The sequence below is a fragment of the Heterodontus francisci genome, chromosome 12 (assembly GCF_036365525.1).
Source record: "Heterodontus francisci isolate sHetFra1 chromosome 12, sHetFra1.hap1, whole genome shotgun sequence".
NCBI lineage: Eukaryota > Metazoa > Chordata > Chondrichthyes > Heterodontiformes > Heterodontidae > Heterodontus > Heterodontus francisci.
This window is the reverse complement of record NC_090382.1, coordinates 104,312,866-104,328,344: the sequence shown is the minus strand read 5'-3', so window position 1 is coordinate 104,328,344 and position 15,479 is coordinate 104,312,866. Positions and strand designations below refer to the sequence as shown.

The following is a 15,479-nucleotide window of genomic DNA, read 5'->3' as shown; positions in this document are numbered from 1 at the left end:
GGCAGTACTGAGGGAGTGCTGCACTGTCAGAGGGGCAGTACTGAGGGAGTACTGTGCTGTCAGAGGGGCAGTACTGAGGGAGTGCTGCGCTGTCAGAGGGCAGTACTGAGGGAGTGCTGCACTGTCAGAGGGGCAGTACTGAGGGAGTACTGTGCTGTCAGGGGCAGTACTGAGGGAGTACTGTGCTGCCAGAGGGGCAGTACTGAGGAAGTGCTGCGCTGTCAGAGGGGCAGTACTGAGGGAGTGCTGCGCTGTCAGAGGGGCAGTACTGAGGAAGTGCTGCACTGTCAGAGGGGCAGTACTGAGGGAGTACTGTGCTGTCAGAGGGGCAGTACTGAGGGAGTACTGTGCTGTCAGAGGGGCAGTACTGAGGGAGTGCTGCACTGTCAGAGGGGCAGTACTGAGGGAGTGCTGCACTGTCAGAGGGGCAGTACTGAGGGAGTGCTGCACTGTCAGAGGGGCAGTACTGAGGGAGTACTGTGCTGTCAGGGGCAGTACTGAGGGAGTACTGTGCTGTCAGGGGCAGTACTGAAGGAGTACTGTGCTGTCAGAGGGGCAGTACTGAGGGAGTGCTGCGCTGTCAGAGGGGCAGTACTGAGGGAGTGCTGCGCTGTCAGAGGGGCAGTACTGAGGAAGTGCTGCGCTGTCAGAGGGGCAGTACTGAGGGAGTGCTGCACTGTCAGAGGGGCAGTACTGAGGGAGTGCTGCACTGTCAGAGGGGCAGTACTGAGGGAGTGCTGCACTGTCAGAGGGGCAGTACTGAGGGAGTGCTGCACTGTCAGAGGGGCAGTACTGAGGGAGTACTGTGCTGTTAGAGGGGCAGTACTGAGGAAGTGCTGTGCTGTCAGAGGGGCAGTACTGAGGGAGTGCTGCACTGTCAGAGGGGCAGTACTGAGGGAGTGCTGCACTGTCAGAGGGGCAGTACTGAGGAAGTGCTGTGCTGTCAGAGGTGCTGACTTTCAGTTGAGATGTTAAGTTTGTTATCATTATCATCTACCTTCTCAGATGAATTTAAAACAATATTTATCCCTCAATTAACATCCCTAAAACAGATTATCTGGTCATTATCTCATTGCTGTTAGTGGGAGCTTGCTGTGTGCAAATTGGTTACAACAATTCCTACATTACAACAGTTACCACACTTCAAAAGTAATTCATTGGTTGTCAAGCGCTTTGGGATGTCCTGCTGTTATGAAAGGCGTTCTATAAATGTAAGCTGTTTCTATCTTTCACCGGAGCGTGTGGCAAAATTAATTTAACAAATCTGGTAAGCTGTGGGCTGGATCCACTAAAAGTGACTATCAGATTGTCGTAAAAACCCAACAGGTTCACAAATGTCCATTAGGGAAGGAAACCTGCCGTTCTTACCTGGTTTGTTTTGTGTAGTGGGCCTGTCCTAACTCAACGCACAGCCAACAAACACGGGAGACTTTCATCTGATCAGCCTGGGCTGGAGTCAAAACCTGAACCCGAAGGTGAAAGGTCAGTTTATGACACATTTAAGCTGTCCGAGTTTAGCAAGGATGCAGCACTGACAACGCCGCTCAATAGCTGCCATGGAGACACCATTCAACGCACATTCTGTGTTCCATAGGAACAGGAGGAGACCATTCAGCCCCTTGAACTGTTACATAGGAGCAGGAATAGGACATAGGGCCCCTCAAGCCTGCTCTGCCATTCAAGAAGATCATAGTGTCTCCACTTTCCTGTCTTATCCCCTTATCCCTTGATTCTCTTAGTATCCAAAATCCTATTGATCGAAGTCTTGAATATCCTGGACAACTCAGCAGCCACAGCCTTCTGGGGTAGAGAATTCCAAAGGTTCACAACTCTCTGAAGAAATCTTTCCTCATCTCAGTCCCACATGGCCGACCCCCCCTTATCCTGAGACTATGACCCCTGGTTCTAGACTCTCCAGCCAGGGTGGAACAGTCTCTCAGCACCTCCCCTGTCAAACCTTCTCAGAATATTATACATTTTAATAAGATCACGACTCTTTCCCCTAAACCTCAGAGAATATCGGTCCATTCTACTCAATCTCTCCTCATAGGACAATTCTCTCATCAGAGGGGGCAGATGGAAATGGGAGAAGGCCGTTTAGCCCCTTGACACTGTTCGATAGGAACGGGGTTGTGGGGGGGGTGGGTGGTGGGCATTCAGTCACTGCTTTGCCATTGAATCAGATCATGGTTGACCTGCACTTCAGTTCTGCCTATCCCCTGATACCCTTATCCAGCAAAAGTCTATCAATCTCAGTCTTCAAAGCTCCAGCTGAACCCCAGCATCCATCGCCATTTGGGGGATAGAATTCCAGATTTCCATTCCCCTTTGAGTGGAGAAGTACTTCCTGACATCACCTCTGAACGGCCTAGCTCGAATTCTAATGTTCTGCCACCTTGTTCTAACCCTCCTCCCCACCAGAGGAAATAGTTTCTATCTACCCTATCAGTTCCTTTAATCATTTTAAACACCTCAATTACATGACACCCGAATCTTCTACACTCAAGAGAATACAAGCCGGGTCTATGCAACCTGTCCTCATAATTTAACCCTTCTAGTCCTGCTATCGTTCTGGTGAATCTGCACTGTCCCCCCTCCGAGGCCAATATATCCTGAGGTGCGGTCCCCAGGACTGAACACTGTTCCTCCAGATGGGGTCTAACCAGGGCTCCGTACAGCTGAAGCTTCACTTCCTCACTTTTTAAGCCCTGAATGTTAGAGCAACAGAATATGAACACGCGGCACAAACTGTAATTGTACTTTCTGTTGTTTTGGAGCTTGACTGATCATTAAAGTCGGGTTTTCTGCAAGGAGTGGAGCGTTTTAACCTGAATCCTCACTGCTTACTGATGAAGCAGACTCCTCACTCTCTGGTGCAGCGAGGGGGCAGTGAGGGACACGGTGTGAGGGCAGTGAGGGGGAGGGCAGTGAGGGACACAGTCTGAGGGCAATGACAGTGAGGGACATAGTGTGAGTGCCGGTTTCCCGGAGTTGAGATACTCACCACATTGGCACTCTGTTCCTGCAGGTGATTGCGATGATTAAAGGGCTGCAGGTGCTGATGGGCCGAATGGAGAGTGTCTTCAACCAGGCAATTCGCAACACCATCTATGCAGCCCTGCAGGACTTTGCACAGGTCACCCTGAGGGAGCCACTCCGACAGGCCACCCGGAAGAAGAAAAACGTCCTCATCAGGTACTGGGGAGAGGAGGTGAAGGAGGGAGGGAGTGTGGGGGGAGAGTGGGGAGAGTAGGGGGAGGGGCAGAGTGAGGGGAGGGGGTGAGGAAGGGAGAGTGGAGGAGGAGGGCGAGGGAGGGAGGGAGAGAGAGTGGATGAGGAGGGAGGGAGGGAAGTGGTGGTAGGGGCGAGGGATGGAATGTGGGGGGAGGGGGCAAGGGAGGGAGGGAGAGTGGATGAGGAGTGAGAGAGGGAGGGAGAGAGAGTGGATGAGGAGGGAGGGAAGGAAGTGGTGGTAGGGGCAAGGGAGGGAGAGTGGGAGAGGGGGCAAGGGAGGGACAGTGGAGGAGGGGGTGAGGGAGAGAGAGTGGGGGAGAGGATGGGGGAGAGAGAGTGGGACGAGGGGGCGAGGGAGGGAGAGCAGGGGAGGGGGGTGAGGTAGGGATGGTGAGTGGGGGAGTAGGCAAGGGAGAGTGGGGGGAGGGGGAGGTAGAGTGAGTGGGTGATTGGGGAGAGGGAGAGTTGGCACAGGCGCGGGCAAGGGTGAAGGGGAGTGAGTGAGGGAGGGAAAGTGGGCTAGGGAGTGGGTTATTGGACAAGGGAGGGGGAAATGGATGAGGGAGGGAGTAGGGGATGACAAGGGATGGAGAGGGGGTTTGGTGAGGGAGGAGAGGTTGGGGAGGGGGAGCAGTTGTGGAGGTGGACAAGGGTGGAGAGGTTGTGGGCAAAGGAGGGGGAATGGGTGAATGAGGTGGAGGGCACATGGGGAGAGAGAATGGGGACAAGGGGGCAAGAGAGTGAAATGGGCTGAGGGAGGGAGAGGGGGAAGGGAGAGAGTGGGAGAGAGGAAGAATGAAGAATGGAGAGAGGAGAGTGGAATAGAGTGAGGGAAGGAGTTAAGGATGAGAGGGAGGAAGAGGAGGGAGAGCCTTGGATAAGGAGTGAATCGCAGAGAGGAGCAGAGGTAAACTGGGAGGGAAGGTCCGGGTGAGAAGAGAGAAGAGAGTGGTGGAGGAGGAGGAGGACATGATTGAAGGAGCAAGGGAGTGTGGGAGGGTTAGGGAGAGATGGAAGACACAGCGGTTTGTAATTGAGGTGTGTCCGAGATTTTGAGGCCCAGATTTTGCTATTGATGCTTTTATCTTCCAGAATTACTTTTGTCATCGATTTCTAAAAACATTTCAAACATTTAACCTGAGGCAGGCTGGGAAATAACCTGATTAGAGCTCATTTTAGACCTTTTTTTCAATGGTGGTGTTCACTCAAGATGTGGGATATTAATGCTGGGGAACAGACTCTTAGTATTGAGGGATTCAGTGTTTGTTCCAGCTGAAATCTCTGCTTTGCTTTCCCTCCGCACCCCTCCCCCCACCCCAACTCTCCAACCCCAACCCCCAGTGTTCTTCAGGCGATCAGGAAGACAATCTGCGACTGGGAAAGTGGGCGGGAACCCCCCAATGATCCCTGTCTGAAGGGGGACAAGGATCCCAAAGGTGGTTTTGACATTAAAGTGCCTCGTCGTGCAGTTGGACCCTCCAGTACACAGGTTCGGTTTGTTTCGATGTCACTTTATGATCACGTTCTCTTCAGTTTTTGCTATGGCTCAGTGGGTAAAACCCACAACTTGGAGACAAAAAGTTGTGGGTTCAACTTCAGAGACTTGAGCACAAACTCCAGGCTGACAATCACAGTACCGACGGAGTGCTGCAGTGTTGGTGGGGCAGTACTGAGGGAGTGCTGCAATGTCGGAGGGGCTGTACTGAGGGAGTGCTGCACTGTCGGAAGTGCAGTACTGAGGGAGTGCTGCACTGTCGGAGGGGCAGTAATGAGAGAGTGCTGCACTGTCGGAGGAGCTGTACTGAAGGAGCACTGCACTATCAGAGGGGCAGTAATGAGGGAGTGCTGCACTGTCGGAGGGGCTGTACTGAGGGAGCACTATCAGAGGGGCAGTAATGAGGGAGTGCTGCACTGTCGGAGGGGCAGTAGTGAGGGAGTGCTGTACTGTCGGAGGAGCTGTACTGAGGGAGCGCTGCACTGTCGGAGGGGCAGTAATGAGAGAGTGCTGCACTGTCGGAGGGGCAGTATTGAGGGAACACTCTCCCCGCGACACCCCTCCTGCTATCACTTACCTCTGGCCTGAGTCGCTCCACGATCCTGGGCCTCTGATGGGTGTCATAGAGTCGTTCAGCATAGAAACAGACCCTTTGGCCCACCGCGTCCATGCCGACCATAATGCCTATTTATACTAATCCCACCTGCCTGCATTAATTCCATATCCCTCTATGCCTTGCTCATTCAAGTACCTGTCCAGATGCCTGTTAAATGTTGCTACAGTTCCTGCCTCCACCACCTCCTCAGGCAGCTCATTCCAGATACCCACTAAAAAATTTACCCCTTTGATCCCCTTTAAACCTCCTCCCTCCCACCTTAAATCTATGCCCTCTAGTTTTAGTCACCTCTACCATGGGAAACAGACGCTGGCTATCTACCCTATCTATGCCTCTCATAATTTTATATACCTCTATCATGTCGCCTCTCAGCCTCCTTCACTCCAGGGAAAACAGACCCAGCCTATCCAATCTCTCTTTATAACTCAAGCCCTCCAAACCAGGCAACATCCTTGTGAATCTTTTCTGCACCCTCTCTAGCTTAATCACATCTTTCCTGTAGTGCAGCGACCAGAACTGCACACAGTACTCCAAATGCGGCCTAACCAACGTTATGTACAACTGTAACATGACGTCCCAACTCTAGTACTCAATGCCTCGGCCGATGAAGGCAAGCATGCCATACGCCTTCTTCACCACCTTGTCTACCTGTGTTGCCACTTTCAGGGAGCTATGTATTTGCACGCCAAGGTCTTGCTGCTCAACAACACTCCCCAGGGCCCTGCCATTCACTGTATATGTCCTGCCCTGGTTTAACTTCCCAAAACGCATCACTTCACACTTGTCTGCATTAAATTCCATTTGCCACTCCCTTGCCCACTTTCCCAGTTGATCTATATCCTGTTGTAACCTTAGACAGCCTTTTTCACTGTCCACTATACCACCAATTTTGGTGTCATCTGCAAACTTACTAATCATGCCCCCTACATTCACATCCAAGTCATTAATATATATGCAGCTGGAAGGCTCCTTAAACAGCACCTTCCAAACCCGCAACCTCTACCAACTAGAAAGACAAGGGCAGCAAATGCATGGGAACACCACCACCTGCAAGTTCCCCTCCAAGTCACACACCATCCTGACTTGGAACTATATCGCCGTTCCTTCACTGTCGCTTGGTCAAAATCCTGGAACTCCCTTCCTAACAGCACTGTGGGTATACATACCCCACATGAACTGCAGCCGTTCAAGAAGGCAGCTCACCACCACCTTCTCAAGGGCAATTAGGTATGGGCAATAAATGCTGGCCTGGCCAGCGACACCCACATCCCATGAATGAATAATTTTAAAAAGCCACCACCTCTCCGGTGGTCCTGATCCTGGGGAAGACCCGCTGATGGCCTCTCAAGTGCCTGATTGGCTCATCATATGGCAGGCCTTCCCCAAAGGAGGCAATGCGGGTCTCTTGCTGGCTCTCCGGCCAGCAGCCTAGATCTCTGTCACCTCCATAAAACTTCCCTCCCTGTGTGGCAGGTATAGAGTTTGGAATCTATGAAGTTATTTATAGGGACTAAACCAAATCAGGCATACATCCCCATGAATCCTTTAATTAAGTTCAAACCAGACAAATTCTTATTGACACTTATTTGGATGCAAAGAATTGAACTAGATTTATCTCAAAGAAATAAAACTAACAGAATATTGCCATCTTTCGGATAGCCTATTTTTTAATAATTATGGCTAAGTCATAAATATCCCAGATATTATAATGGTCTGGGAAACTCTCTTCAATACGTATCTCTCCACTTAAAGAGACACAGAGAGGGGTAGTTGTATACAAAGAACAAAAGAACAAAGAACAGTACAGCACAGGAACAGGCCATTCGGTCCTTCAAGCCTGCGCTGATCTTCATGCCTGCCTAAACTAAAACCTTCTGCACTTCCGGGGTCCGTATCCCTCTATTCCCATCCTATTCATGTATTTGTCAAGATGCCTCTTAAACCTCTCTATGGTACCTGCTTCCACCACCTCCCCCGGCAACAAGTTCCAGGCACTCACCACCCTCTGTGTAAAGAACTTGCCTCGCACATCCCCTCTAAACTTTGCCCCTCTCACCTTAAACCTATGTCCCCTAGTAACTGACTCTTCCACCCTGGTAAAAAGCTTCTTACTATCCACTCTGTCCATGCCGCTTATAACTTTGTAAACCTCTATCATGTCGCCCCTGCACCTCCGTCGTTCCAGTGAAAACAATCCGAGTTTATCCAACCTCTCCTCATAGCTAATGCCCTCCAGACCAGGCAACATCCTGGTAAACCTCTTCTGTACCCTCTCCAAAGCCTCCACATCCTTCTGGTAGTGTGGCGACCAGAATTGCACGCAATATTCTAAGTGTGGCCTAACTAAAGTTCTGTACGGCTGCAGCATGACTTGCCAATTTTTATACTCTATGCCCCGACCGATGAAGGCAAGCATGCCGTATGCCTTCTTGACTACCTTATCCAACTGCGTTGCCCCTTTCAGTGACCTGGAGACCTGTACGCCCAGATCTCTCTGCCTGTCAATACTCCTAAAGGTTCTGCCATTTACTGTATACTTCCCACCTGCATTAGACCTTCCAAAATGAATTACCTCACATTTGTCCGAATTAAACTCCATCTGCCATTTCTCCGCCCAAGTCTCCAACCGATCTATATCCTGCTGTATCCTCTGACAATCCTCATCACTGTCCGCAACTCCACCAACCTTTGTGTCATCCGCAAACTTACGAATCAGACCACCTACATTTTCCTCCAAATCATTTATATATACTACAAACAGCAAAGGTCCCAGCACTGATCCCTGCGGAACACCACTAGTCACAACCCTCCATTCAGAAAAGCAACCTTCCACTGCTACCCTCTGTCTTCTATGACCGAGCCAGTTCTGTATCCATCTTGCCAGCTCCCCTCTGATCCCATGTGACTTCATCTTATGTATCAGTCTGCCGTGAGGGACCTTGTCAAAGGCTTTACTGAAGTCCATATAGATAACATCCACTGCCCTTCCTTCATCAATCATCTTTGTCACTTCCTCAAAAAATTCAATCAAATTAGTGAGACACGACTTCCCCTTCACAAAACCATGCTGCCTCTTGCTAATAAGTCCATTTGTTTCCAAATGGGAGTAAATTCTGTCCCGAAGAATCCTCTCTAATAATTTCCTTACCACTGACGTAAGGCTCACCAGCCTATAATTTCCTGGATTATCCTTGCTACCCTTCTTAAACAAAGGAACAACATTGGCTATTCTCCAGTCCTCTGGGACTTCACCTGTAGCCAATGAGGATACAAAGATTTCTGTCAAGGCCCCAGCAATTTCTTCCCTTGCCTCCCTCAGTATTCTGGGGTAGATCCCATCAGGCCCTGGGGACTTATCTACCTTAATGCTTTGCAAGACACCCAACACCTCCTCCTTTTTGATATCGACGTGACCCAGACTATCTACACTCCCTTCCCTAGACTCATCATCCACCAAGTCCTTCTCCTTGGTGAATACTGATGCAAAGTACTCATTTAGTACCTCGCCCATTTCCTCTGGCTCCACACATAGATTCCCTTCTCTGTCCTTGAGTGGGCCAACCCTTTCCCTGGTTGCCCTCTTGCTCTTGAGGTATGTATAAAAAGCCTTGGGATTTTCCTTAATCCTGTTTGCCAATGACGTCTCATAACCCCTTTTAGCCCTCCTGACTCCTTGCTTAAGTTCCTTCCTACTGTCTTTATATTCCTCAAGGGATTCGTCTGTTCCGAGCCTTCCAGCCCTTACGAATGCTTCCTTTTTCTTTTTGACGAGGCTCACAATATCCCGCGTTATTCAAGCTTCCCAAAACTTACCAAACTTATCCTTCTTCCTCACAGGAACATGCTGGTCCTGGATGCTAATCAACTGACATTTGAAAGACTCCCACATGTTAGATGTTGATTTACCCTCAAACAGCCGTCCCCAATCTAAATTCTTCAGTTCCTGCCTAATATTGTTATAATTAGCCTTCCCCCAATTTAGCACCTTCACCCGAGGACTACTCTTATCCTTATCCACAAGTACCTTAAAACTTACGGAATTCTGGTCACTGTTCCCGAAATGCTCCACGACTGAAACATCGACCACCTGGCCGGGCTCATTCCCCAATACCAGGTTCAGTACGGCCCCATCCCTAGTTGGACTATCTACGTATTGTTTCAAGAAGCCCAGAATATAAAAATACAGAATGCTACATGAGACGATTTATTAACTTATATATTTATTAAAGAATTTAACATGCAATACACTTTCAGTGGATAAGTATATCACAATATCAAATATTACTGAGATATGTAACACATAATCTTATTTCTAGCATAGAATCCAAACGTTTAACCTTGCTGATGTTACAGCAAAATATCTTAGAATATCCATCAAAATTTAAAGCAAACATTTACCTTAGATTCCCCGAGTAAGCCATGGAGTGAGAAGCATTGTTGAGGAATTTAACATTCTAATTTTTGCATCAGAAACTCTCATGTTTATGCTGTTTCTAAGGTATCATCTGACCTTTTAGCATAAAGGTGTTACCTTTCTGTGTGTGTTTTTCCTGCTCTTGACATCCATATTTGGTCATATCATTAACTAACATCTCCACTTAATGTTTTGCTGGAATTCCTCTGCTCTTGAAGTTGTGAGCATTTATCTGGTCAAAATGTTTATAATTGGCTTTCCTTGACATCTTGTTTTTGTAGGCACTATTCTAATTTATTTTACCTATAATTGTCTTTTAACAGTAGCTTGAACTCTCTTTTGAGTCAAACTGCCTACATTTACCAACACCATCAATTAATTATATTTATGGCTACCTTTTACTGATGTCACACAGGATATTTCAATTGTTTGTTTATCCTCCTGGTCCCTGGCAACAGAAACACTGAAATGGATTTCCCAACTTAAAAGGTGTTTCTGGTTCACATTCTATTGTAATAGGGACCTTGAAAGACCTTGGAATTTTTAACTCTACCTTCTAAAAGGGGAATTTCAGTGAGTCTTGAAAACTGACTACTCAATCTCTAATTCTATAAGGTATACTATAATAACAATGTCAAAATTATATCCTATTCAGCCTATTACACCTATATTCCATCATATCTATACCAGGACCCTGTGCTTCTGTCTTGACACTGATTTATTGGAACCATTCATCACTCAGTTGCCCCTCCCCATTCTTCTCCAGTGTCTGGCTCTAAGTGAGTTTGTTGGTGTTGTTAATTCGAGGAGTTTGAATTCTTGCTTTGCTCTCCCACAACATGTTCCCTTCCTTTGTATGGAGCCTGGGGTATAAGTATCACATTAGATTCAGTATTGATTCGAACTGGCTCCTGGGGTTCCGGGCTCTTGTTCCACTTTTCTTCATATTCAGGAGGTTGAACAATTGTGTGAAAGATTTTCCTCACCCTGTGGCTGTAATTCCCAATATTCTGTTGTGGACATTTTCCAGTAGAGGCAGAAAGGACATTGAGAAAGGCAATATAAAAGGATAACTTGAGTGAACAGTTTAAGCTACTTCTCTGTGTAGGCTGCCAACTGAAGGGGACTTTTCCATGGATCAGTTCTCTATCCCTGTGTAGTTCAGGATGAGGAACACTTGGGACTCTGGTTCAGTCTCTGGTTTATTCACTTTAACAATGCTCAATGTGAGCTCTTTATGTCTGTTTTTTCCAGGGAGCCATTATGTGGCAGCACCTTTCTGGGACCGATTACTAATATTAATCACCAGCTTTAGTTTTGTGTAAATTTATTTTGATGAATCCCTTGGAACCTTCTGGCAAACTCCTCCCCACCCTGGGTTGAGAACTCTTGATCTATTGGATGCAATGTTAAACCAAGGCCTTGTCTGCCCTCTCAGGCAGGGACGCTACTGGAAGAAGAGCAGGGGAGTTATTCCTGTGTCCTGGCCAATATTTATCCCTCAAACAACATCACTAAAACAGATTCTCTGGTCGTTATCACATTACTGTTAGTGGGACCTTGCTGTGCACAAATTAATTGTTGCATTTCCTACATTACAACAGTGACGACACTTCGAAAGTTCTTCATTGGCTGTAAAGCACTTTGAGACGTCCTGAAGTTGTGAAAGGCGCTATAGAAATGCAAGTTCCTTCCACATGTAAATATTGGATTGCACTGAATTCACTCTGAGCATCTGCGCAACTGACTTCCCTGATTCCCGATCTTGCAAACCAAATGTAAACCTACCAGAACTTAACAGGAAGCAGTTAGCGGGAAGAACCATTGCATCTGCCCATGCATTACCTGTGGGTCGATCCACAAGCTGGTCACGGACAGTATAACAGCACCCTCAGTCAGATTCACACCCATTACTCACTGATGATGGGCCTCTCTGGAACTGGGTCAGTGCGTGTGTCCTCTCTGGAAGCCACACCTCCATAACAAGTGTCAATCTGGAAGCCACACCTCCAAAACAGGTATCAATCTGGAAGCCACACCTCCACAACAGGTGTCATTCTGGAAGCCACACCTCCATAACGGTGTCAATCTGGAAGCCACACCTCCACAAAAGGTGTCAATCTGGAAGCCACACCTCCACAACAGGTGTCAATCTGGAAGCCACACCTCCACAACAGGTGTCAATCTGGAAGCCACACCTCCACAACAAGTGTCAATCTGGAAACCACACCTCCACAACAGGTGTCATTCCGGAAGCCACACCTCCATAACAGGTGTCAATCTAAAAGCCACACCTCCACAACAGGTGTTAATCTGGAAGCCACACCTCCATAACAAGTGTCAATCTGGAAGACACACCTCCACAACAGGTGTCAATCTGGAAGCCACACCTCCACAACAGGTGTCAATCTGGAAGCCACACCTCCACAACAGGTGTCAATCTGAAAGCCACACCTCCATAACAGGGGTCAATCTGGAAGCCATACCTTCACAGCAGGTGTCAATGTCCTTGTCTCCCTGTTTCCCACAGCTGGATTTTGGGAATTAGGAAGAGGTCCCTCCACCTATTATTCCACCAGGACCCTCTAGGAGCTGTGAGATGCAATCTCACAAAAGCTCTGGATGGTTCCTGGCTTCTGACAGGAGACTCCCACTCCCATCGATCAACATCTCTAATGTTTAGGATCAGGTGGTAATCAGTACAGGGTATGATAGCATAGTGGTAATACTTTTAATATAGTGTCCTTTGCTAAGATTCTTGTGGTATGAGTTCAAATCCCACCACAGCAGCTAGTGCAGTTTAAAATGAATAAATCTGAAATTAAAAGCTAGCTTCAGTCATAATGATCATAAAGCTACTGTATTATTTCTTTGGGGAAGGAAATCTGTCATCCTTACCCGGTCTGGCCTATATGTGACTCCAGACCCACAGCAATGTGGTTTACTCTGAAATGGCTAAGCAAGCCATTCAGCACCAACTACTCAAAGGCAGTTAGGGATGGGCAATAACTGCTGGCCATGCCACAGGATCCTGTGAATGAAGTGAAAAAAAATGTGTAGAGCAAGTTTCTCCTCTTAATGGTTTCGAGGTTGCACACTGACTGACTGGTCTCTCCATTTCTAGCTGTACATGGTGAGGACCATGCTGGAGTCACTCATTGCCGACAAGAGTGGTTCAAAGAAGACGCTGCGCAGTAGCCTCGATGGTCCCATTGTGATCGCTATCGAGGAGTTTCATAAACAGTCTTTCTTCCACACCCACCTCTTAAACTTCAGTGGTAAGTGGGGCCTGAGTGTCGGTCCTCCAGCCTTTAATGGAACTCAGTGTAACAACGACTGCAGTTGGACATGTCTTATTGTGACTCCAGAACCTCAGAGTGCTCCACACGCGCAATGGGTTACGTGCAGTGACTGCCACTCTGTGTGAGAAAGGCAACTGGCATTTTTCCACAAGAGCAGTGCAGATCAGGTGAATGATGAGATCAAACCGAAGCAGAATACTGCAGATTCTGGAAATCTTGACATAAAAGCAGAAAATGCAGGAAACACTCAGCAGGTCAGGCAGTCCTGGTGGAGAGAGAAACGGAGTTAATGTTTCAGGTCGGGGACCTTTTATTAGGATTGGAAGAGAGGAACAGTGTTTAAGCTAATGCAGAGTGAGGGAAAATGGGGAGGAGGAAAGGGGGAAAGTCAGAACAAAGGGAATGCCTGTGATAGGGTGGAGAGCAGGAGTGATTCAAGCTGAAACATGAGGGGTGGAATTTAAAAGGAATTAGAGATTTGACCTGGATGATCAGGTCCTTTGTTTATGGTGATGTTGGGTTAAGGCAGGGAATGTTGGGAGAACGTGTTAAAGTTGGAGGACTGCGAAAGACCAGCTGGTCTGTACATCCAGTCTGCTGCACACGATGGCCATGTCGGAAGCATCATAACTTCCAAACCCACCAGTGTGATCTGTTCGGAGAGGGAGAAAAGAACGGATAAAAAAACCCATGGCCGATTCAGGGAGAAAAACAATCAAGAAAGTTCCTCCCTGACCCTCTCAATTAATCAAAGCTAGAGCATGCAAGTTATATCGCTTATTATTCCATCTATTTTATACAGTCATAGAATCTTAGTGTAGAAGGAGGCCATTTGGCCCATCATACCTGTGTTGGCTGTTTGAAAGAGTTGACCAATTTATTCCCACACCCCATAACCCTGCAAATTAGCTCTCTACATACATGTCCCATGGCCTGTTGAAAGTTCCTATGGAATCTGATTCCACCCCTCCTTTCACATAGTCTGTTCCAGATCTTAACATCTCCGTCCCAGCCATGAACTGGTCCAGTTCCATTTGAAGGTCGGCAGTGATTCAGCATTTATGACATGAGTCAACTTTCCTCTAGGAAAAGAAGATCTGCCTGACATCCAGCTTATTCATCACTTTCTGTAATGTGGTGTCCTGGTAATGTCACTAGACTAGTAGTTTAGATTATTATCCTGGGGATATGGGTTCAAATCCTGTCGTGGCTTTTGGTGGAATTTAAATTCAGTTAACTAATAAAATTTAGAGATGAAAGTTAGTCTCAGTTAATGGTGCCATGAAACTATCATCATTTGTTGTAAAAACCCATCTGGTTCTCTAATGTCCTTTAGGGAAGGAAACCTTCTGTCCTTACCTGGTCTGGCCTACATGTGACTCCAGACCCACAGCAATGTGGTTGACTCTTAACTGCCCTCTGAAATGGCCTAGCAAGCCACTCTGTTAGAGATGGGCAACAAATGCTGGCCTTGCCAGTGACACCCACATCCTGTAAAAGAGTAAAAAAATATACATATGGTCCTCACTAACCAACAGACACATCCTACACCCTTTGTTATTCTTTTATTAGAAGATTGAAGGGTTATCTAATTGAAGTGTTTACGATGATTAAAGGATTCGATAAGGTTGATAGTGAGAAACAATTTCCTCTGGTGATGGGGGGGGGGGGCTGTGGGGGAGTCAGGAACAAGGGGACACAATCTTAAAATGATAGCTGAGCCATTCAGGGGTGATTTCAGGAAGTACTTCTTCACACAAAGGGTAGTGGAAATCTGTTGATGCTGGGGATCAATTGAACTTTTCAAGACTGAGATCAATAGATTATTATTGGGTAAGGGTATCAAGAAATGTGGAGCAAAGACAGGTAAATGGACTTGAGGGACAGATCAACCATGATCTGATAGAATGGTGGACCAGGCTCGAGGGGCTGAATGGCCTCTTCCTTCTACATAGCATCCTGAATTTTTGTATTCTTATTGACTCACGATGTTTAATTTCCGATTTTATATGGTCTATCTCTGAAATATAGTATTGCATTTGTGGGGTAACTAAATGGGAACTCAATTGTCAGAAGGTGTGAGAGATAAATTTCTAAATAAGTTTATTTAATATGACTGGAATCTGAAGGTTGTATTCAACAAATTATTGAAAAGGAAACTCATCATTACATCAGTAATAACAGAATAGAAACAAGATGGTTACCATGGTAACCTAGTAACCATCCAGTCTACAAAATACCATTCTACTCAAAACTGAATTTATTTTATAAAATGGGTCACGATTTATGTAACATCTGTGAAAAGAGAAAAACAACAAGCAGAATGATTTTCAAAATGAAAAATTCTGGAAGTCCAACGTCTTGAGTACAACTGGATAGCTGATTAAAACTGCCGATCATACCTTAGGAATTGCAGTA

General features: G+C 47.0%; 1 protein-coding gene across 3 annotated transcripts in view; it reads left to right on the top strand.

The window, feature by feature from the left end:
- The window catches only part of cyfip2 (cytoplasmic FMR1 interacting protein 2), a 111,101-nt gene that overhangs the window by 62,124 nt on the left and 33,498 nt on the right, over positions 1 to 15,479 (top strand). For all 3 annotated transcript variants that reach the window (XM_068043990.1, XM_068043993.1, XM_068043992.1), the window contains exons 14-16: positions 3,029 to 3,195; positions 4,576 to 4,723; positions 12,884 to 13,037. In XM_068043990.1, the coding sequence (XP_067900091.1) occupies positions 3,029 to 3,195; positions 4,576 to 4,723; positions 12,884 to 13,037 (469 nt within the window). The remainder of the gene's footprint in view (positions 1 to 3,028; positions 3,196 to 4,575; positions 4,724 to 12,883; positions 13,038 to 15,479) is intronic.